At 38.9% G+C, this 24,433-nt stretch overlaps 1 protein-coding gene across 1 annotated transcript; it reads right to left on the bottom strand.

The window, feature by feature from the left end:
- Window positions 1–1,635: 1,635 nt before the first annotated feature.
- LOC134678708 (zinc finger protein 208-like) lies at window positions 1,636–24,426 on the bottom strand. Its single transcript, XM_063537363.1, has 6 exons — window positions 24,377–24,426; window positions 24,092–24,255; window positions 15,706–15,838; window positions 11,870–13,022; window positions 9,614–10,469; window positions 1,636–9,526 (listed from the first exon to the last, which is right to left on the bottom strand). The coding sequence occupies exons 2-6, from the start codon at window positions 24,209–24,211 to the stop codon at window positions 6,860–6,862; spliced, it is 4,929 nt and encodes a 1,642-aa protein (XP_063393433.1). The 5' UTR covers window positions 24,212–24,255; window positions 24,377–24,426; the 3' UTR covers window positions 1,636–6,859.
- Between the last annotated feature and the right edge of the window lie 7 nt (window positions 24,427–24,433).

The raw sequence follows: 24,433 nt of genomic DNA, 5'->3' as shown, positions 1-24,433 counted from the left end.
GCAATTTTGGGTCTTATGCCCCATCTTGCTCCTGCCATGCGATAGCATGACCACATGGCCATTTTTGCTTTTTGTGTGATGTTCCTCAGGTGAGGGTTCCAAGTTAACTTTTGGTCGAAGGTGACCCCCAGGTACTTGACCTCGTCTGAGAATGATATTATTTGTCCATTAAGTCTTGGTTCTGTGAGCTTTTCGAGCTTGCGTTTTCGTGTGAATGGTACTATCACGGTCTTGCTCGGATTAATGGACAAGTCATTTTCTCGACACCATTTGAATATGGTGTTTAGAGCTCCTTGCATTAGGTTGGATATCGTGTGGAGGCATGGGCCTTTGATGATGACTACAAGGTCGTCGGCATATCCTTGTGTGTCATAGTCTTGGCCTGACATAATTGCAAGAAGTTGGTCCACTGCTAGGGTCCATAAGAGTGGGGATAGAACGCCTCCTTGTGGGCACCCTTTTGTGGTATAAAATTCATGCTCTACAGTATTGAGGGTTAGAGTGGCTACTCTATTCGAGAGCATGCTATGTACCCATCTGGTGGTGGTTTCGTCTACTCCCTTTGATTTCATACCATTGAGTATGGTCTCTGTGGGCGTATTGTCGAAAGCACCCTCGACATCAAGGAACGCACATAGAGCGGTTTGCTTATCCTCTAGGGTTTTCTGCACCTTGTCAACCAGGTCAAGTAGGGCAGTCTCCGTAGATTTTCCCTTTTGGTAAGCATGTTGGTTTACACTTAGTGGTCTTTCCACAAGGTAATTGGCTCTAATGTGCTGATCAATGATTCTTTCCATCGTTTTAAGTAAGAACGATGTTAGACTGATAGGTCTGAAGGATTTAGGCTGTGAGTAGTCCTTTTTCCCTGCCTTTGGTATAAAGCGTACCTTGACCCGAGTCCATTTATCTGGTATAATTCCCCACGCGAAGCTTGCTCGGAATATTCTGGCCAGATGCGGGAGGAGGAGGTCTTGTCCCTGCTGTAAAAGCGCCGGAAACACTCCATCTTCTCCCGCTGATTTAAATGGTTTGAATTTTCCTAATGCCCATTTAATTTTGTTTGGTCTAAAGATGTTAGTTGCCAAATTCCAGTCGGTATTGCGTACCCTATGGATTTGAGGGTTCCTTTGGGCGCAAAGTTGTGTATTACTGGTTGAGTACGAACCGGGGAAGTGGGTGCCTCTGAGCAAGTCCAGAGTTTCCTCTTCTGTGTTCGTAAATGAGCCATCTGGTCTTTTGAGAAGACCAAGATAGTTGGTTGGTGTCTTGGAGAGTATTTTGTGAATTCTCGCACCTTTATGAGTTTGGGCAATCTCTTCACAGAACCTTCTCCATGACCTTCTTTTTGCTTTCCTGATTTGTTTATTATATTCAGTCAACGCTTTACCATACCTTTCCCACCCATTCGGCGTGGTCGAGTGATTGAATATGCGACGTGTGGACCTGCGAAGGTTTTCTAGCTTTTTATTCCACCACGTCGTTGTGTTAGTAGTTTTTGCCTCTTTCAGCGGGCAGGCTTGTTCGTATAGTTCATATAGTTTACTGCTGAGTGACGTTTATCAGTTCGCTAATGGTGCAACTGGCCTTAGAACAAAAACTAAGCTAACAACAGGGTCGATCTAAAAAATAAAAGAATCAATGTTTAATGTAATTATTATTTCTCTGGATCGTTACAGCATGGAAAAGTGGGGCAAGTTATGAAAAGAAAACGATAATGCTACAATCGATGCCTAATCGTATTTATATAGGGTGACTGCTATAGTTATTGGCCAGTATTTAGTAATTGGCCACTCCATACCATACACAGAAAGAAACAAGCCAATTGAAACCTTGTTATCAAGAGTGGCCAATTACTATATACAGGCCAATAACTGTAGCCTAACAAAATGGTCTAGCAGGCTAAGCGAACAAGAAGTGCCCCCAACGACGATTTGGTCATTCTTTCAGGTGGTGGTGCACAGGCAGGTCCTAAGAACACTCTATGCTTAATATCAGTCCTCGATCTTCTTTTGTTATCGAGTTATTCAGGATAGTGTATCATTGAAAGTGTCATGTTTTGTAAACTGTTCATGTTAGATTAACCAAACAAAATTATATTTGACAACAATAAAATAGACTACAAAATGAATATGTTTAACCTGCATCATGCCCTTATACTTCATTATAAAAAAAAAATATATTTTTCTCATTATTTTTTATACTATTCGCGGAGGTACACCTACAAAAAAATATGCATGAGTAGCCACTAATACCCGCTACATACACAAATAAAAGTATATGCATAAATGTTCTGATATTAAGCATAGTGTTCTTAGGACCTCCCAGTACACCACCACCTGAAAGAATGACCAAATCGTCGTTGGGGGCACTTCTTGTTCGCTTAGCCCGCTAGACCCTTTACGTCAACATTTGTACAATGATTATCTTTATTTTTAACTTAGGACATTTACGACTCACAAATTAACCCCTTATTGCATATAATAAAAAATATTTGTTCAAATTTGAACTTTAATAGCTGTCAATAGAGTTAAATATCATATCCGCCATAAGTATATGGCTTCGTATGCGGTAAGGGGTTTACAAAATCATAGACAAATCTAAATAGCCAGTGAAAAATAAACAATAATAGTTCGAAACAAATATCACATACTTATCTAGAAAATAATATGAAATACATAATCGTGCGATAAAAATAGTTTCATTACATTGAGTAAAGCTAACTTTATTTAAGACCTAGGCCACTGGAGCATCGGACGGATCGCATCAAACATACAACGCATTGAACGATGCGTTTATTTCTTTATCATTTCATCCATTTCAATTTTTGTCGGTTTTTATGTACGTTGTTATTATTAACTTGTTTTTGCATCAAGCTTCTTTTTGGTCTTTTAATTGGTATGGTGGCAAAGAATCAGACTGTATCTCAGTACGCACAGCGACCGAGCCAGTAGCCGAAATAATTGTAAGTAGCTAAGTTAATCTTATTTTCTTAACATGAGTTCAGGTTTTGTTACCCGACACTTTGCGTAGGTAACCAGAACATTGCATGGTTTTCTTTGTAAATCCAGTAGGTATTTTGCATGCGATGCGTCCGATGCAAAAATGTGCAGATCCACACGCACTACGGTTTAGAAGCAGGCAGAGTTTGATTTGATAGAAAAAGGTCATGTTGTTTGGTTTTAACATAATAATGGAAACTTAACATGTCTCAGGTGATTAGTTCAATCGCAAAATTTTCTTGCGCATCTACATCTAGTAATTAAATCCAGTGTAAATTACTTTCTTTCCACATTCGCTGCATTGGTAATACTTCAAGTACACGCAGAATCTTCTTTTTTAATCTTAGCCCTATAATACATCTAATCCAGTATGGTTATAATTCTATCCTTACATATAAACCAAACTGTACCTATTTACATACGAATAGCTACTTTTGAATAAAAGCTGTCCTTAAACTTGATATAAAATGTACGCACAACGACACAACGCCGACTAAAGTTGCTGTTACACGTTCGGTTCAGTTTTTTGAACCGCAAAGGAGAACGTCTAGGGCCAGCCTAACTAAACCACCTTATTTTCTGCGAGTGTAGTTTTAACGTTCTCTTGACCAGCGCGTCCATTACCGGCCATTCAGGCATCAAGTTTCTCAATAGACGGAGAGGTTGCGCCAGAGAATGGTACAGGAAAAAGCAACGAAACTTGACAGTTTGCTATACTATTCTTACTACTGAATCCAGACACCTGACTAGAGTTGCTAGAATTGTGGATCCAGGAATAAGGATATAGCATACAGTCAAGTTTCGTTGCTTTTTCATGTACCATTCCCCGGGGATATCTCTTAGTCTACAAGTTAAGCTTCATACAAAACAAGTTCACACATTCATTATGAGACTATAATCTGACTCTACTGTGATTATAACATTTCTAGTACAGGTTATTATAATTTTTAAATCTAAGATACGATGCACACGAGCTTCACAATCCCGCGCTTGGTGCAACGGTGCGGCGCACCCTCTCCCGCTTCCTTAACTCGGTAATGCATGGAGCTTCTACTATTCTATACATATGGCAGCCAATGAGCTGGTAGGTAATGTATTCATTTATATTTTATAATAATTTTAATCGCACCTAAAACGGAAATGAAAATTAAATCGTGCAATCCATTAGGCACCCCACGTAAAAATATAAAATATCAGTAATTTAAAAGTGTACCTACATATACATTGTAAATTAACGGATGACGCATGTAAGAATTTACCTAATACGTGTTAATATGTATTGAGAACATATTTGTCGAACACTGACGACACCGGGAGACGTAGGTACTGCAACCTGGCGAAATTCCGATATAAGTAGCGAATGCGTTACAAATTAAATCACAGTTTTAAACGCTACCTAATCATTATCCTTTAAAAAGAATGAACTTCCTATAATTATTGATAACTTTGATATTCATTAAATATATGATATCATAAATGCAAATTACTACGAGAGTCGGACCGAGCTAACTCGGCAGCGATTTTGATAGCACAAACTTTTATGAAATAATGACACAGCAGTTTGTGCTATCAAGATCGCTGTCGAGTTAGATAAGGCTGCCTCCAATTATGAAAATTAATAAAATTACGAGTAAACGACATATTTTTCCCTACCACAGTTCATGACTTCATGACACTATCAGCGATGCAATGTTCAGTTCATGATTTTTTGGCAAATGGCCCATGACTAAACCACATATCGTTATTATAAGGGGGTTTACAGCAGAAAGTGTAGGTACCATTTATTTTAATTCAAGAAACTATACACTTGCCTATTTCTCTACTTCTAAAAAAGTTTCTTCAGTGACGGTCCATACGATATGAACGGGAAACACGTCACAAACCTGACAATTATTTAAAGACACTTTCCTATTTTATCAAATAGGTATTCGGAGAATAATTAAAATTAGTAGGTTTTTCGAAAAATGTAAATGATAGTTATTTCTGAAAATGCCTATAAATATGTATGACATCAGCATATTTCAATAAAATCTACCATCGATCTCCTCAGAGCATAGACTAGCTTAAGATATTTGTTGATTTTTATTAGAAAAACTTTATTTTTAGATTAGTCCTATAATATAAGATGACAATATTGATTATGCCATTAGCGTGTAATCAACCTTGCCTATATACCATGCCAAACATTGCCTGGCTTGTAAAAATAGCGATTCAACTATATTCCAAGCCAGGCAATGTTGAGTAAGGTATGTACCTACCACCAGGCCGGGCATTAAAAATTAAAAACGCCTATCTTTTCGTTCGTTTCGTAGTAAAACCTACTTCATTTCAGTGTAGCTCTGTTTTGGAAATAAAAGGGGCCTAGTTGAACACTCAATTTTCACTATTTACTGCAATAACAATTTTTCCAACTTATATGTTAACTATTACGTAAATATTATAAAATAATTACATACAGAAATATGTCTAATTCCAGCACTTATATTTTCTGGTCATACGAAATACACCCGCAGTTCAGTTACAGTCAAGTCACGCATCATATTTCGCCGTATTTGCTCAAATAATTGTTACATCTCTTTCATTAACGTCGCTATTTAAACAAATACGGTGAAGTGTAGTGTGTTAGCTACACCTTACATGTTCCTCTGTTCAACTCGGTTAGCCAAAATTAAACAGCGATTAGGAATACAGTATCAACAGTGTTAAATTACTCGAAAGTCCATACATAATAAGTGACCACTTATTAATTAAGTAGTCACTTTTTTCTTTATGCATTTAGGTTAATTTCACTTATTCTAGGTATATATATATACACAATTGTATTATCCTATTATCTTTCCGACTTACACTAACCTACAGACTAAAATGACATATCGTACATACTTTTGTATTATTACCCGAGTGCGTATACCGGGTTATGTTTGTGACGACACAAATTGCCTAATTCGTTAGTCCCTGGAGACTTTTTTTAAACAATTTTGGCCTGGATGCGAGGTCTTCAAGCCAAGTCTTTGTTTTGCTATTTTTAAAACATTTCTTTTACCCTGTAGACTTTTCTGAGGGGTCTATTGATTCGTCAGAATCCTACAGGCGGCTTTGGGCTCAGTTCAAAAAATTATGATTATAAAGATAGATAAAATTAGCGCGTGTTGTTGCATGACCTAATAGAACTTCTCAAATCTTGTTAATCTCAAGCATTTTAGTAGTAAAGTATTTTTCTAATTTACTTCCACCAATTTATTACAACATATTTATTTATTTCCATTTACCTCGTTTAGAGGCATGTAAACGGAATCAATAACAACAGTGTTTGTGTGTAGACAATCGAAATGCCATTTTAATCTGTATAATTTAAAAAACTGGATTATAAAAAAGGCAATGTTTTATGCATTCAATAATATTTTAGGTACCTTTTACTTTTACAGACATGAGAGTACCAGAAAAACCTTATACATGAAAAGTATTGAGTAACGATTAATAAGGTACAGTCGACGACAAAGATATTTTTTTATTTTTTCACCTTTATTTATTACAAAGGAGTAAGGTGTAAACATAATATCTTTGACGTCGACTATACATACATACCGTTTTCTGTTAAACATGATTCATTTTGCAATTACTTCATAAAATATGTACGATACCCCTACATGGACGTACATCCGTTTAAAAATCAGCATCAACAACGGACCATGTCTGAACAACAAATAAAAACATTAAAGCCAAATGGCGAGATGACGAGCAATATTTCATAAGCTTCATGGCATCATGTAGCACAGCCACAGTGCACAGAACCCTAAAACTCCTTTCGTGTCCATAGTCTTGAAAATCATATGTATAGTTACACGTTGGCAACGAGAGTATTAATCGTCAATGGTAATGGTGGGACACGTGGCTTGGTCGTCGACGCAGCCCACGTCGTCGTCGGACAGGTCGATGACCTCCGGCTCGGGCGACGCGCGCGCCGGCGCCTGCGCCTCGTCCTGCGTCTGGTACAGCGACAGCACGTCCGATATGATGGGACACTGCAACCGGAAGTGTTCATTCTCGTTCGAATTCTGACTTTCCTCGTCCATAATGTGGCCCTGCAGCCGCACACCGCTATATTCCTCTTCCTCCTCGTCGCCATAACCGTAATATTTTTGTTCATCCTGTTCGTCCTTTGGAACATAGGTGTTGATCAGGAACGGCAAGTTCGCGTCACACGTAAACACTTTGGTAGGATCGGAGTCCTCCTTGCCGCACTCGTGTTCGGCGAACACTTTGGCGGATGTGAAATACTTGAGACACGAGGGACACTGGTTCTGCAAATGCGCACGGTAGTGATTGTGCAGGTTGGGGAACTCGTCTCCGCACACCACGCAGGGCTCCGCTTTGACGGTCGCCCGATAGTGCATTTTCTGCACGAACTTATGCACTCCTCTCATGTGCTTTATGAAGGGTCCATATTGAATAAATTTTTCTCCACATTTACGACATTTCAATGGATTTTTTCTGTATTTGCGGTTGCGATGAGAAAACGCATGAATGTTGAAAGCGTCCATCGTTTTAAATTTATGTGAACAGAACCTACAGGAAATAGAGCCAGAACCCTTGTGTATACCGTCGTGCTTCGCCTTTGAGCTCTTTCGGGTGATGGGCTTGAAGCAGAAGCGGCACTCCTCGTACTTGGGGCGCAGGTCCAGGTCCACGTCCGTCGCCGCCTCGTCGTCGCTCTCGATGGCGCACAGGTGATTGTCGAAGTCGGTGCGCGAGTAGAAGTACTCGCCGCACTTCTTGCAGCGGTTCGCCTCGTGGTAGTCGAGATGCCGGTGCAGGTTGAAGAACACCTTGCCGCAGATGGGGCATGTTTCCTCAATCGATTCCTTTGGCATTATAATCCACTCCTTGTCATCTCCGTGCACGTCTCTCATGTGGTAAATCATTTCTCGAAATGCGACGAAAGTCTCATCGCAGTGTTCGCATTTGGTGGGGTTATCGACATTTAGCTGAGCGAAGTGGTGGTTCTTATGTTTTCTGTAAAGAGTCAAAGTGTTGAATTTTCGTTTGCAATATATGCATCCGTAATAACCAACCGTACGATGATAAACTTTATGTCCAGTCAAAGCATCAAGGTTCTCGAATACTCTGAAGCAATAATCACAAACCAGATCTTTTTTGCTCTTTGAAGCCTCCTTAGATACTTTTATACCGTGCTGTGTGCGCAAATGGCAATCCAGTTTCACTTGTAAATGGAAGGGTTTGTAACAGACGTAACATTTAATTTTCCTCGGATATATCTCAGTGTCACCAATCAACTTCTTTTTGTCACAACTAAAAGTCAAGTGTCCTTCCAGGAACCTCAGCGAACTAAAATAGTCGTAGCAGTAGTTGCATCTCAGCGAATTGTGGTAATCCAAGTGCCTCTCATAGTTACCCTTAGTTGCGAGTATTTTGAGGCATATCGAGCACTGAAATTCTTTCAATGGCCCGTTTAGCGTTTGCTCGTTGCGATCGGCAATCCACGTTTCATTAATATCGTGTACATCTCTCAAATGGTGGTGCAAATCGTATCCTTTAATGAATGTTTCATCGCACTGAGGGCATTTAAATGGATTGTCGACTTGTTTGGAAGTGAGATGTCCTTTAATGTGCACATTATGATTCTTGAGCGAAATAGTTTTCTTGCCGCAGAACTTGCACTTGAAGAACTCGGGCTTGCGCAGATGCGAGTCCTCGTGGTGGTGCAGGCGGCGCTCGTCGCGGAAGGTCTTGGCGCACAGCTTGCAGGAGAAGACGCGCGGCGCGGGCGCGTCCGGGTCCTGCTTCACCATCTTGCTCTCGGGGTGCGTGCGCCGCAGGTGCCGGATCAGCTTCACCAAGTCGGGGTAGTAGCGCACGCAGATGGGACACTTCACCTTGTCCTTTCGAAGTCGGGCTATCCTATCCTTGTGAGACTGGTGATCGAAATTGTGACCTTTCACGTGCCGCCGGAAATAATCTTCATCTGTGTAACCTTTGCCGCATATTGTACATTTGAATGGACCGTTATCGTCTTCGTAATGTGTCCGCGTATGTAGTTCCTGCCTTTTTTTATTAGTAAACATGACGTGGCAAATTGGGCATTCGTGTCGCGCACCAAAAAGCAAAGTCTTCGATTTGTGCCAAGACATGTGATGTTTCAAAGAGTTCTCAGAATCACAGACTTTCCCACAATGAAGGCAAGTATGGGTGCCATCAAAAACGGCTTTATCGGCAGTCGTGGGTGGTAAATCACCTACTATCGTATTCTGGCTTTCACCGCGCTTGTAGTGTATAGCCATGTGTGAAAGATACACCTTCCGGTACTGAAAGACGCGTTTGCATATGGAGCACTGGTAGTCTTTATTCTTAAACCGTGTTTGTTTGTGATAGTTCATATGCGCCTGAGCCGCCCTCAAGTGTTTGCTTTTCCGATTGCAGATGGTGCAAGTGAGCAGTGTGGGATCCAGGTTGGTGTCACGATAGTGCTCGCGCATATGTAGTTTGTAGTGGCATTGAAATCGGAAAGTCTGTAACAAAAAATAAAATAGATTACATATTTACTAATAATTTAATAAAGTTCTTACGATAGAAGAAGTAAACAAAAAGAAAAATACCTCTTTGCAAACAAAGCATTCTAGCTTTTTTTCCAAATTATTCCCAACATTCGAATGCCAGTTTACATGTCGCTTCAGAGAAATTAGAGTGGGCATGTTCTTTCCGCAGATAGTACAGTTAAATCCGCTAAGATTGACCAAGGGCTCGCCTCCCTGTTCCTCCGGAACCTCACCAAAGCCGTTGTGACTCTGGATCTCGTCCAGCGGTTCCGCCTTCGTCACAACGACCTCACAAAAATCCGCCAAGTCGGCGCCTTCGAACTGCTTGGGCGGCAGTCTCTTGAGCCTGTGCACCAGCTTGATGTGGTTCGCCAGAGCGTTGCAGCTCTTGAACTTGTCGCCGCAGTCGGAGCAGGTGTAGAGGTTGCGCGGCTTCATGTTCTGCTGGATGTGCTTCTTGTTGTGGTCGTTGAGCGCGGCCACGCTCATCTCCAGGTCGCAGATGAGACAGCGCACCAGGCAGTTCTTGAGCACGACGCTGGAGCGCTTGGTGCCGGAGCTCATGTTGTGCTTGGTGCGCTTGTGGTGCACGAGCAGGCGCCGGTACGAGAACTGCTTCTCGCATATGTCGCACGTGTTGTCGTCGCCCTCCTCCTGGCTCGACTCCGACTCCTCGCGGTACGACTCCTTCACTAGGCTGCTCGACGCGTTACCTTCTGCCTCTATTTCCGTCTCTTCGTTCATAGACTTTTCTTGCTTCTGAATTTGCTCTGTTTTTTCAAGTTCAAAATGTTTCATCTCGTGGTTCACTAACGATTTCTTGTACTTGAAACTTTTATCGCAGTATTTACACTTCTGGGGCCCGCCGCCGCTGTTGTCAGACACTATTGACGACGAATCTTCAATTGTGCTCGGCCTGAAATATTGCATACTATTAATAGCCAGTTTATGAGTTTAAAGACTTTAATACTTATCGAGACAATTCTAAAAACTCCAAAGACAATTAGGTTGCACATTTTAATGCAGCGTTCCTATGGCTACCTCCTATTTCCTTCATCAGATCAGCTCGATTGTCACCCGACTTACATATTAAAATTTTCAGCATCATCGGGAACCGAGAAGTGGGCCAAATTTAACTTGCAAGATTTGACCCTTACAAACAGTTACATGCATTGGAAGATAAATAAAAACTTGTAACAAACAAACATTTGCAATATTTGTAAAAAGCTTGTAAACGTCAATGTATGCCACGTATATAGCACATCATTTAATAGACGTGAAAAAAACAAATTTAGGTTCCTAAAAAAGATTTTCTTTTCAAAATAATCACTTAAGTCCAAAAAAATGCCCCACCCGTTCTCCTCCCTACTTTTAATGAACTGAGCCTACTTACAGAAAAAAGAAAATATGGTGTGTGTGTGTGAGATTTATATTTGTTACATACCTATTTGCTGTGGCTTGTTTTACAAGTGATTTTCAATAAAAACTAATAAATACTATAAAAAGACACGCCAAGATCGCTTACCTTCTTTCTAATGCTAAAAAATGAAGTAAATACTTTCAGTCGAGTCATTAATTAGTTATAAAAAAAAACTTGTCTTTATATTAATAGTACATTATTGTCGAGGCTTGGAAGTAGCTACTTGCAGGCTGAGGATTCGTTTTAAACGGACGACCTTGGGAGTCCGTTTAATTGAATCCGAAGCCAGCAAGTAGCCTTCCAGCCGAGTCATATATAGTGCTTTTCTCAAAAATGGTGCAAGAAATATAAATATCATAGAAATATTTTACAAAAGCAACGTTCTTATATATATTTTGACAGAAAAAAGCCCTTGCCGCCTTTTTATTTTTTTAATAAAAAAATAATACGCCAACCTATTTGAGACATCTAAATAGTCGCGGTACTAATCATCTGTTTGGCTGTTTAATGGGCCTGTGCCTTCATTTGATATGGTCATTTCAACTTTTAAAAAGTTTGGAACTCGACAAATAATGGAATTTGTATGCAACATTGCAGTCCCAAAATCGAGACTGCAATGTTTTTAACTTTTTAATTTTTGACTGACCATAAACTACGCGCTTCGCGTCCTATTTTTTAGACGGCAAATTCGACTTTGCCGTCCATTTTTGAGAAAAAGAACGTATGTGCCGCAAAGGTACCCCCAGTGCTTGTATAGCTTTTTCACATTGTATGAAGGTTACACGCACTTGGACGAAGATTCCCTTTTTGTTGAAGGTGAGGAGCCCTACTCGTAGTTTGGTGTGGCGGGCGGGGTGGGGCTTGGTGAGGGGTGTGGTCGAGTGGAAGCGACGTACCTGGACTCGTCGCCGGTCTCCTCGATGTTGGATACGTGCGCGGCGAGGTGCGTGATGAGCAGCTGCTCCGTGCCCAGCTGCTTGTAGCACATGCGGCACTCGAACAACTCCTGCGGTGCCGCCTGCTCCTGCGCCTGCTGGTCCGGCTTCAGCGCCCACATCCGCGGCTCGAAGTGAATGTCCTTAATGTGTTTGAAGTATGCTGACTTTTTTGATGTAACTTTTTCGCAAACGGGGCACGAAAATGTGGTAGCATTAGTACTTTCTGGGCATTTACTGAAATGTTCACTGTGTACATAGTAGTCGTCGAATGGTTTTTTACAGTAAATACAAGGCACGGAGACCTTCCCGTTGCTCGCTTTTGGCTCCGTTTTAACTTGTGGCAGCACAGCTGCATGCACCACTCTCATGTGCTTTTCCAGGTTCTCGGTAGTTTTGAACGTAGTTGTACACATGGTACAATTTATTCTGTTCGCGTGAATACCGTCTATGGGTTCCAGCGATATTAATAACTCTTTGTGGAGGGGCTTGGGTGGTGTCTTGGGTGGAGTCTTTTGCGGGGACTTTCCGCATGTCTCGTGGTGACGTTTCAGCATTATTTTTAATTTAAATGTCTTTCCGCATTTATCGCAGCTAATTTTGTCTTCTACATCAGTCGCATCCTGGATATTCTTCTTTGGAATAGTAACTACTACATTTTCAGGAAAGGTCTCTTTTGCCTTGTTCGTTTTGCCTGAATGAATCCTGGAGTGCGCAGCTAAGCTTTTCACCGACGGGAACTGTCGACCGCAAACTTTACACTTAAATTCGTCTCTTAATAGGGGCTCGTCAGAGTCCGTCTCGCCTGAGAATTGAGAAGCGCTGTTGTCTTCGTAATCTGAGTCCATATAATAACTGCTAGCCGTTAGCCTAGGCCTTTTGTTACTATTTTTTAGTTCTTCAACGCGTTTTGAATTGCTGGGTCGAAATTCGGTTGATTTGCTACTGGCAGAAGCGATTTCCAGACTTTCATGACTACGTTTCCGACTATTTCTTTTATTAGAGTCCGGCTCAGAGGCTTGCGATGGTTTTGTTTGGTTAGTCGCCTCCGTGTGGATAGAGGAAACGGAATCACTACTGGTTCTCTTAGGTGGCACTGGTGTGGAACTCGAACCTGGAAGCATTTCAAACCATTACTCCTCCTCCACAAATACAGATTATGAAGCATTATTATTGTTAAGTCATACTCAAGAGATATTAATTGCTTTATACATACATAAATACATACATGCTACATGCTTAGCACTATAACGTCTATAACTATAACTAACACAGGCATGGTAAGTTTTAAGAAAATGTAAGGCGTAAATGTACCTACATAGACACCATAGATCGGGTGAAATTTACACCGTGTACAATTTTTAACTTTTCGAGTGGACAAGTTTCCATTTGTACCTAATGATGCGAAAGTCAATAAATAAGGTTTCGAATCGATTAAGTTCATTGAGAAAGACCTCAAGATTCCTAATTAAATTTTTGGACAGGTTCGTGATCTACAAATCGCTACGATTTTTAAACTACGGAACCCTAAAAACTGCCGGCTGAACCTACCTTAAATGCAAATTATACATATTTCGCCGAGCAAAGACAATACACATCGCAAAGGAAGATACAATGGAAAAGCAAAAATTCGCAAAAGCGCAAGCAATGCTTGCATAATGTGTATCGTGTAACATATTATTATGTTATGTTCACTTAGAAATATTACATTTGGTGGTCAACTTCTGGATTGTAGTTTACTTGTTACAAGTAATTTCACATGTAATGCGTAAGCAACCTCGCTATGGCACAGTTGGTGCTGCTACGTAACATAATCAATCTTACGTGGAGAATGCATCCAGTGACCATCCTTAAAAAATAATTTATAAATAATAAACCACTTATTATTGTTTCCGCTTCAAAACTTTTTGAATGTCCTACGCAACGTAATTGAAGAAGGAATACTTAGTACATTATTTCAACTGAGTCCGTCTAATTTCAGTCTTGGGTCGTCCCATTCGTTTTTCGTCAAGTTCTTAAATTAGTCCTATTCTGCTTTCGTCACTCATTCTACATTGAAAGCGACCGACGATTGTGACGAATGTAGAATGAGTGACGAAAGCAGAATAGGACTAATTTAAGAATTTGACGAAAAACGAATGGGACGACCCAAGACGATACCGTAAGTACCTACATACCCCGTCTGGTAAATCTTAAGACGAAAGTAAACTCGAATAGTTCGATTATTGAAATATACGATTACATTAATATTTTTATTTAACAACTATACTATAATTAATTAAATTAATATTGAGTGTATTTAAAACGGTCTTCTATGTTTTTTATTACAGTCATTTAAGGGGTTCCCGCACGATCCCGAAAATGGTATGTTTACTGGCGGGAAAGTATCGGAAGTAAAAGAAAATATGTGTAATAGATGAAATATCAAATTATACACCGAAATATTGCGGTGGGGATCACATTTTCATAAGAAGGTAGTATTTTTCCTCTACGCGATCTACCTATATATCCCCACGCAACCCTATCAAAAGACCGCAAGCCTATCATCAAAAGACCGGGATTTCTAGGCCCGTGAAATCCAAGGAGATACAAATAATATGACACATTTCGAAAAATATTTAATAAACTTTCGTTACTTTTTTTAAAAAAATTGTCGTCTCAATACTTATGAACATACGAGGTATACTCGTATGGTGATCCGAACTCTGAAAAGTCAACCTTTGATGAGAATTCGCGTTGCCAATTACAATTATGAATTTACTTCATTGTAGATGTAACTTAGATGGACTCTACTTCTCCTAAGCATTGCTTTCAGCGTTTCGCATTGCGTACTAATTAGGGTTAATTTTATCGTGTTAAGCTTCTAAATTTATATTGCATTAATTATTCCATATTTCAATACTCGAGGTAAAATATCGCCTAAATATCATAAATTCCGTTTTAAATCTGTTAAAGGTTAGGACGTGACGTTGCATACAGTTTACGTATTATACGTTAGTTTAAAATTTAGTTCGACCTTTTAAGGCCGAGCCACACCGGCTTGCGTGTGCGTGACGTGCGCGTGCGCTAAAATGTTGTAGCCGCACACACACACGTCACGCAAGCGGTGTGCCGTCTCTCATAAGGATCTGTATACTACAACGCCGCACGCGCACGTGCACGTCACGCACACGCAGCCGGTGTGCACAGGCCTTTTGCTAGCTAGCTTAGCTAGTTTTCTATGTACTATATATCTATTATAACTACTACAGATGTAGTGCATAATTGTTTTACGTGCCAACGTATCTTGCTTTTCCAGTCAGTCTCGGTACAAAAAGTACTGACAAATACGAGCGTTTCCGAGAAAATACGATGGAAACAATTATGCACTACATCTGTACTACGACTCAAGCTCGCGCTCGAAGTCTGAGGAATTCCGGTTTGAACGTGATGGTATATTTGGTGTATATCGCGCCACACACCGTAAGCGGGAGCGTGGAGAAACGGGGCTCCCCTAACTACTATGCCTCGGACTTGATACACGAAATTTATGCTATTTTCCCCATTTAAGGAGTAACTAGATGACAATGACAAAACACTATTATCTATCACCCAATCACGTATTTTTTGTTTAACATACCAACAGGGGTTGTGTGTGTAACATACATACCAACAGAACTAAGTGGAATACTTCGCATTGTTATACAAATTTCACTATTAACTACCTACAGTTCATAAAATAATAGCATAGGTAGTGCAACAACATTTAAAGGAAGGGAAACCAATGAACACCGTTAACACTACTGCTCACAACTCACCCGGAGGAGGTACATAATTTCGGCGTAACTCCTGATCAGCTCTTTCACACTGTTGTTTAAAAATATATGCACTACTGAGTTTTTGAATGCATTCCGCACAGACTTTATCTGGTAATCCATCTCCTTCAAATATCTGTAAAGAAATAAAATTTCTTCTAAAACCGTCTCAAGTTCGAATGTGCGACATAAAGGCTTTGCCACACAGTACACAGGCTGCGAGACGCCAGCGCGACGCGTTGAGTGCGTCATATGGGAAGTGTCAATTACAATAATTATGTGTATGTCAGGCATATCGTGAAATGCCTAGGCATATCGTGAGACGTGAAAATCTTTGACTCATTCCCTGAGTCGACCGGGGCTCCTATTTCTGGGCAGTTTGCCCTTCGGGCACCTTATTAAATATTGTTATTAGAGTGAGACCAAACTAAGTTGGCAGCGATTTAGATTTGATAGCCCAGACGGGGCCAGTGATAACGATGACGGTTTTATTATTCCACAGGAAAATTTGATAAATACTGTCCGAAGACGCTGTTCAACAATACATAGGTATGGTGGAATAGATAATGCTGAAACTCACAAACAACTTAAAAGTTATAATCTGATTGTATTTTTATTATGTAGTTTGATATCCAATTATCCACAGATCATAAGAAGTGCTGCTTGAAAATCCTCATTCATTTAAAAGATTTAATAAATTAACACAAAAGCTGTTTAAAATTTTGTTTTATCTTCCTTTCCTTATAGTCTGACAAAAAAGAGAAGAAATAAAAAAGTGGCAATACTCTATAGTTCGTTTTTTTAAGCATTAGAAATAAGGTAAACAATCTTGATTTGTCTTGTAATTCAAAAACACATTTTAAAAATAAGTTACGGCAAATATGTAACAATTATAAATCGAATACCATCATTTATACTCTTCTGCTTTCATAAGTAATAGTTACTGATTTTTTAAAAGCGTTTTTCAATTAAAAGAAATGTCAAGATCGCTTACCTCCTTTCATGTTCTTTCTAATGCTAAAAAAACGAACTATAGTGTCGTCCCTTTCAAATCTATATATAGATATAGATGGTCAAGCAAATCTTGTCAGTAGAAAAAGGCGCGAAATTCTAATTTTCTTTGAGACGATCCCTTTGCGCCTACATTTTTCAAATTTGCCGCCTTTTTCTACTGACAAGATTTGCTTGACCAACTATAAGAAAACGGGACTACATACAGTATTGCCACTCTTTAATTTCTACCCTTTTTTGTCAGACTACATTTCTTATATGTATATATTTTTTTCGAATATAAAGCCCGTCACAGACAGAGCGATAATATACCAAAATATATACATATTATAGCAAGCATCTTACGATATGTTTTACGTACTAGTTATGTTACCTCTACAATGTGTTAGTGTGCGTGTTGTGTAGTCATATGCCTTATGGGAATATAGTTCAGAGCCGGAAACCGCTACCAACTTTTAGTATGTTGTTAAGCATGGCATGGGGTCTCCAAAACTGCCGGGAGACAGCGGCGCCGGCCATCTACTTCAGCGGAATGACGTCATCAAAATGACTCCCGTTTCGTTGCGAATATTGCATATTGTACCCAAACTATGCATGGCACATAATTGTGTGGGGTATTGAATGAAAGCCAGTTAAATATGCTATATTTCATTTATACAGTGTGTATCAAAATATTCAGCCGTTTAAGAGCCATTTGCAAAAGAATCAAAATGATGTAAAAAAATATTCAATTATTTGGGTTTTACAACCAAACCAAAAGTCGGACGTTAAAGCAATGTACTACAAAATTAAAGAAGACGTCTGACGCCATATGTTGATATCAATCAAGTAAAAATTGGGCCAAATATGTGGAAATTATGCATCAAAATGTAGACATTTGCCCATACAAATGCATTAAAGTTAAAAAAATCCAAATTGGTCATTTTCAGGATAATCCGCGTAAGCTTCTAGTATGTTATTAGCAATATGACCTGGGTCCTAAAACTGCCGGGAGACCATATTTATTGTCCCCCAGTCACGAATAATGACGTCATACAAATAATCACTGCCGAATTTCGTAAAATGTAAATTATAGCTATACTATGAGTCACACATACATGTGTGTTACATGTAATGAAAGGTTATTAAATTTAGTATGATTCACCTAGACATTGTTTGTAAAAAAATGTACGGTTTAAGAGCTAGAAACAAAGAAATACCACTTTTTATGGAAAAAGTTGATGTATATCAATTTTATAGCTAAACTAAAATCGTCAATAAAATGTTGCTTATAATATTTAAAAAAACAGTTATTCAACTATATATCACAATTTAAATTTTACATTTCCGACAAAAACTGTGGAAGATCTGGAAAAAAAACTAAAGCGCCCCAACAATTCTACCTTAATGCGCTCATATTGTGCAAAAAATAGTTCTAATCATCGAGTATTAAATGAATGAACGTTACATAAAATACATGACAACGACATTTTCGAATGGAACCATAATTAAAAAAATAATAATTTACTTGATAAGTAAGCAAAATACTGTTTCTTTAAGTACCTAATCTCCTCCTTTCAAAGTCGGTTAAAATGTGGCTTTTGTGACCTGGGCTAGAAAGACAAATAAATTGACACCTCATTTATCAAAATCAGTTCAGTTGTTTCATGTAAAAAATACATAATTACATACGTAGATAGCAGTTCCTGCTGTAGTCGCGGTAAATATTAATATCAAATAGACTCTTATTGTCATGGCCTAACGCTACATTATTAGAGAAATGTAAAGTTACATGCCAGTAAGTAGGTACATGCCTAATACAAAATGCCTTATCTCGGTAAATGCCATATCAGTTCACTTAATGCGATATATAATTATATATTTAAGCCTCGATTAGCCTTATACATACATAATAAACATACATACATCACTGGCTCAGTGACCCAAAGAGGATCTTGACCTCTGACACAAAAGAGCGTCACTCTGCCCTATTCTGCGCCACTTCGCGTCAGTTGGGTATTCTTATAAAAGTGGAATCTTGAGTGCTGCAAGGGTTTCAAGGCTGAGCTGAGAAGGCTGGCAGAATTTTCCCTCTGATCCTCCGAAATACAGGTCACCCCTCTGGTCTGCTAACATCTACGGCCTGAGGGTTTCAACGTTAGATGCCAAGCCACGCCAGGCCATAATAGTAAAGGTCTAATTATTGAATTTTAATTTTTTGTCCGACTACGGCAGAATTTTGCTATCTATGCGTGCATGTGTAGGTACCGTTTGCATGAAAGTACTGAACTGATTTTGATAAATTAGGTGTCAATTTATTTGTCTTTGTATCCCAGGTCACAAAAGCTACATTTTAACTCTTTGAAAGGAGGAGATTAGGTACTTAAAGAAACAGTATTTTGCTTACTTATCTAGTAAATTATTATTTTTTTAATTATGGTTCCATTCGAAAATGTCGTTTTCATGTATTTTATGTAATGTTCATCCATTTAATACTCGATAATTAGAACTATTCTTTGCATAATATGAGCACATTAAGATAGAATTGTTGGGGCGCTTTAGTTTTTTTTCCAGAACTTCCACAGTTTTTGTCGGAAATGTAAAATTTAAATTGTGATATATAGTTGAATAACTGGTTTTTTAAATATTATACGCAACATTTTATTGACGATTTTAGTTTAGCTATAAAATTGATATACATCAACTTTTTCCATAAAAAGTGGTATTTCTTTGTTTCTAGCTCTTAAACCGTACATTTTTTTTACAAACAATGTTTAGGTGAATCATAATACATTTAATAACCTTTCATTACATGTAACACATGTGTATGTGAGACTCGTGGTATAGCTATAATTTACATTTTGCGAAATTCGGCAGTGATTATTTATATGACGTCATTATTTGTAACTGAGGAACAACAGAGATGGTCTCCCGGCCGTTTTAGAATCCAGGTCATATTGCTAATAACATACTAGAAACTTATGCGGATTATCCTGAAAATGACTAATTTCGATTTTTTTAACTTTTATGCATTTGTATGGGCAAATATCTACATTTTGATGCATAATTTTCACATATTTGGTCCAATTTTGATTGATATCAGTGTATGGCTTGAGACGTCATCTTTAATGTTGTAGTACATTGCTTTATCGTCCGACTTTTGGTTTGGTTGTAAAACCCAAATAATCGTATATTTTTTTACGTAATTTTTATTTATTTGTAAATTTCTCTTAAACTGTTGCATATTTTGGTACACTTTGTATAAATAAAATATAGTTTATTTAATTGGCTTTCATTTAATACCCCACACGTGTATGTGCTATACATAGTTTGGGTGCAGTATGCAATATTCGCAACGAAGCGGGAGTCATTTTGATGACGTCATTCCGCTGAAGTAGATGGCCGGCGCCGCCGTCTCCCGGCAGTTTTGGAGACCCAATGCCATGCCCAACAACATACTAAAAGTTGGTAGCGGTTTCCGGCTCTGAACTATCTCTGAGACCGTTTCCCATAAGGCATGGCACTAGTGACACTTGTGACTCGTCCGTACACAAAAACAGATCGAAGTGTGCAAAATTTGGCTGTGTGTAGTGTGTGTGTTGGGTTCCGTACCCAAAGGGTAAAACGGGACCCTATTACTAAGACTCCGCTGTCCGTCCGTCCGTCCGTCCGTCTGTCACCAGGCTGTGTCTCAGATCAGAACCGTGATAGCTAGACAGTTGAAATTTTCACAGATGATGTATTTTAATCCAGTGAAATTGTAGAATTTTGTAACGTGGCTCTTCTGCGTCAAATCCGGTAGTTCTGATTTTTTGCAGACTTATTTATGATGTTGGCCCAATTAATAATCCAAGTTTGTGACCTTGAGCGCCGAACGCAACTTTAAGGAGGGGAAAAGTCGGATCCCCAGGTCCTATCTTTGCTATATTTCTTCCTACTCTTAGGAACTAGGGCACGTTATATATCAATTTCATATAAAAATCCGATTAATACTTAATTTACTGACTGAAAAGTGGCATTTAGAATGAGACTCGAGAAAACTACATTTTGCTACACGTCTTGCATGATTACTGTCCAGAAAGGAAACATAGGTAGTACATATACAGAACTCCGATTAGTATAATAATTTTTAGGGTTCCGTACCCAAAGGGTAAAACGGGACCCTATTACTAAGACTTCGCTGTCCGTCCGTCCGTCCGTCCGTCCGTCCGCCCGCCCGTCCGTCCGTCCGTCCGTCCGTCCGTCTGTCACCAGGCTGTATCTCACGAACCGTGATAGCTAGACAGTTGAAATTTTCACAGATGATGTATTTCTGTTGCCGCTATAACAACAAATACTAAAAACAGAATAAAATAAAGATTTAAATGGTGCTCCCATACAACAAACGTGATTTTTGACCAAAGTTAAGCAACGTCGGGAGTGGTCAGTACTTGGATGGGTGACCGTTTCCTTTTTGCATTTTTTTCCGTTTTTTTTTTTGCTTTATGGTACGGAACCCTTCGTGCGCGAGTCCGACTCGCACTTGCCCGGTTTTATTATTTTCTAGTATTTGGTACACTTTCTGATTAAAATAAAACCGTTTAACTTAATTAATAATAAACTTGCGTCCGGCAGGTTAGTGCTCGAACAGAGCACAATGATTCAAGTGTCTTAATTGCGAAGGCCGAAGGCCGAGCTCCGCGTACGGCCGAAGGTCCGAAGCGTCCGGCAGGTTAGTGCTCGAACAGAGCACAATGGTTCAAGTGTCTTAATTCCGAAGGCTGGAACCCGAGCTCCGCGTAGGGCCGAAGGCCCGAAGCATCCGGCAGGTTACTGTTCGAACAGAGAACAATGGTTCAAGTGTCTTAATTGCGAAGGCCGAGCTCCCCGTAGGGTCGAAGGCCCGCAGCGTCCGGCTGGTTGGTACTCAAACAGAGAACAATGGTTCCAGTGTCTTGATTGCGAAGGCCGAAGGCCGAGCTCTGCGTAGGGCCGAAGGCCCGAAGCGTCCGGCAGGTTAGTGCTCGAACAGAAAACGATGGTTCAAGTGTCTTAATTGCGAAGGCCAAAGGCCGAGCTCCGCGTACAATATGAAACGCAAATGCCTCTACCCAAAACAATGAGCACTACTTTAAAATTGACACATTGACAAAATTGACCTTGCATCATTACGATTGAGGAGTTGGAAGTCATTATTAAATGCAAGTGCCTCTTTCCAATACTGTAAATCCTACTTTGAAATCAGAACTTTATTAATCTTGGTGGTTAAGGCAGGCCGTAACCCTGCAGCATCAGAACTGATGAGTTGAGAGGACAATATGAAACGTAAATGCCTGTACCTAAAACAGAGCACTACTTTAAAATTGACACATTCTCCAACTGGTTGGTTATGGCAGGCAGTAACCTTGCATCATCACGATTGAGGAGTTGAAGGTCATTATGAAATGCAAGTGCCCCTGCCCATTACTTAAAATCCTATTCTAGAATCAGAACTGTATCAATCCTGGTGGTTAAGGCAGGCAGTAACCGTGCAGCATCAGAACTGAAGAGTTGGAGGTCAGTAATAAGTTACTAAGGTTTGTTTCATAGCAACAATTACATAGTTAAACTAGCAAGTCTGTAATACTCTCGGTTAAGGTAAGTAGTGTTTCTGCAGCATCAGGATTTGAAGATCCAGGGTTGAAAATATTATAAAAAGTCATTGTCACGGAGACTCGATACAGATGCCAAATTTCATTGAAATTGGTTAAGTAGAAGTGGTCAAAAATCGGTTGCAAGATTTGAAGCACATATTATTATATGTACAAAGAAGATACGGAGTCAAGCTAAATAAAACAGTTTAAACAGTTTAATAATAAAAACTAGTCCTTTAGGGTTATAATCGCCCAAATCTAAAAGAACACCGAAATTTTCGCGGATTTTTTGATTATCGGATTAGCGGATTTATTGTAATAAATCCTAAAAGGACGCTACATTTATACTATACTATTTATAATGTATTTACTAGTATTTAATTCTAACAATATTTTGGGGGTAACTACTGGGAATAAAAATTCCCACCTTTTACCAGTGGTAACTACTGGGAATAAAAATTCCAAGCCGAGTTGGTGGTAACTAGTGGGATTTTTTTTCCCAGTAGTTACCACTTACCAGAGGTAAAAGGTGGGAAAATAATTCCCAGTAGTTACCATTGTCAGAACTTGGTGGTAACTAGTGGGAATAATCCTAAGATTTTTATTACGATAAGAAAGTCATCTTGCTTAGAAACATTGACATTTACAATTTTTTTTTTGTTAAAGCCTTACATATACATAATAATAATACGTGCATTGTCAAAATAGCAATATTATTATTTTGAGACAGCTGCAGCCGCGTCGTAAAGTCACGAAATTAAATCAGGGTTGCTGGATTCGTGTCTCAAGTACTAATGTCAGACTGTCTCATTTGTATTGTATTTTTTTAACCCTTCAGAACCCAGGTATTTATGGTTGTATCTTATACCATGGCATTGGGTTCACAGAAAGGCAAATCCTTAATTGAGGCCTTACCGCAAACACCAAAGTTCCAAATTGCGGGCATCAATCTCTTTTACTCCGATTATGGCAAAATTTGAGTGACAGAGAAGATAAAAGATATTTTATTTTATAAAAGTATTAAATGTTGCATATAGTGTTGCTGTAACACACAATTACATTTACCAACCAAACAATTGAAAACTGTGACATATCAATTGTCCAAGATAGTTGGTATGTAAATTTAGTATGTAGCAGATTTATGAATTTGTACCAAACACTAATCAATATGTAAACAGGGGGCCTTGTCAGAAAAATATAAATTATTGATTATCTCTGAAAAGGAGTTAATTAGAATACCAGAACACCAGAAAGTTACTAGATTTCAAGCTCAAAAATATAAACATGGTGTACACCTAATTGTGTAAAAATATTTTCTAAAATGTCAACAACCAGAAAGAAAATGGGAAGTATGTTTTTATGGAGAGGCTATCTTGCACTATCCTTTTACACTCAGATGATGGTCAAATTTCATATTTAGGGTTCTGTAGTGTAGTAACCTTATAATTTTGCCATATCTGTCTGTCTACTAGTCTGTCCATCCTCGGCTTAGCTCATTATACTCTAATATTCATTAAAAATATTTTAGTTAAAACTAATTTTCTGAATAAATAAATAAACTTGTTACATTATTATTAATTTTGAGATAGCTATATTTGACTGGTAAAAAATACACTAAATAATGCATGATTCAGTCCAGATTGAAATATTCAAGTTGTGAAATGATTCAACCTTCATAACTCCAGTAATATAGTTTAGTGGCAGGCTGGCAGCCAAACATGTTTCTATGCAAATTGAAATACTCGTAAAAAAAATTAGTAAATACTTGGAAAGAAAACTTTACTTACTTTGATCCGAGCACACTCCATCACCATATCCGCCAACTGCACACTATTATCCACCGTAAAGATGGAATAGAAGTCGCCGAGTTTGAGACAAAGTCTACATTTTCCCAGCTTGAGAGCCATATTGATTTGTTCTCCAATAACTTCATGTCATTTAAACAAAGAATCTGTAGAGAATCATATGAAAAATGCATTAAATTCTTTTTCACCACATATCTATAAACATGTATCATTGACAATTATGGCTATAAAACAAATAAGCTTTCGATTTGCACAAAATTTGCTTACCTCGCTTGCCGGTGTACGCCATTCGCTGTCTCGTCTTGCCGTGGTTTTTCTCTCCGG

This window comes from Cydia fagiglandana, chromosome Z (assembly GCF_963556715.1).
Source record: "Cydia fagiglandana chromosome Z, ilCydFagi1.1, whole genome shotgun sequence".
Classification (NCBI taxonomy): Eukaryota; Metazoa; Arthropoda; class Insecta; order Lepidoptera; family Tortricidae; genus Cydia; species Cydia fagiglandana.
Note: the sequence above shows the minus strand (reverse complement) of the source record. Positions and strands in the feature narration are given on the sequence as shown.

Excerpts from the sequence above, each read along its gene's own strand:
- LOC134678708 (XM_063537363.1), bottom strand. The coding sequence starts at position 24,211 with ATGGCTCTCAAGCTGGGAAAATGTAGACTTTGTCTCAAACTCGGCGAC. Across the intron at positions 13,023-15,705 it reads AAATTATGTACCTCCTCCGG|GTTCGAGTTCCACACCAGTG; the intron begins GTGAGTTGTGAG and ends AAATGCTTCCAG. Across the intron at positions 9,527-9,613 it reads AATGCTTTGTTTGCAAAGAG|ACTTTCCGATTTCAATGCCA; the intron begins GTATTTTTCTTT and ends TTTTTGTTACAG.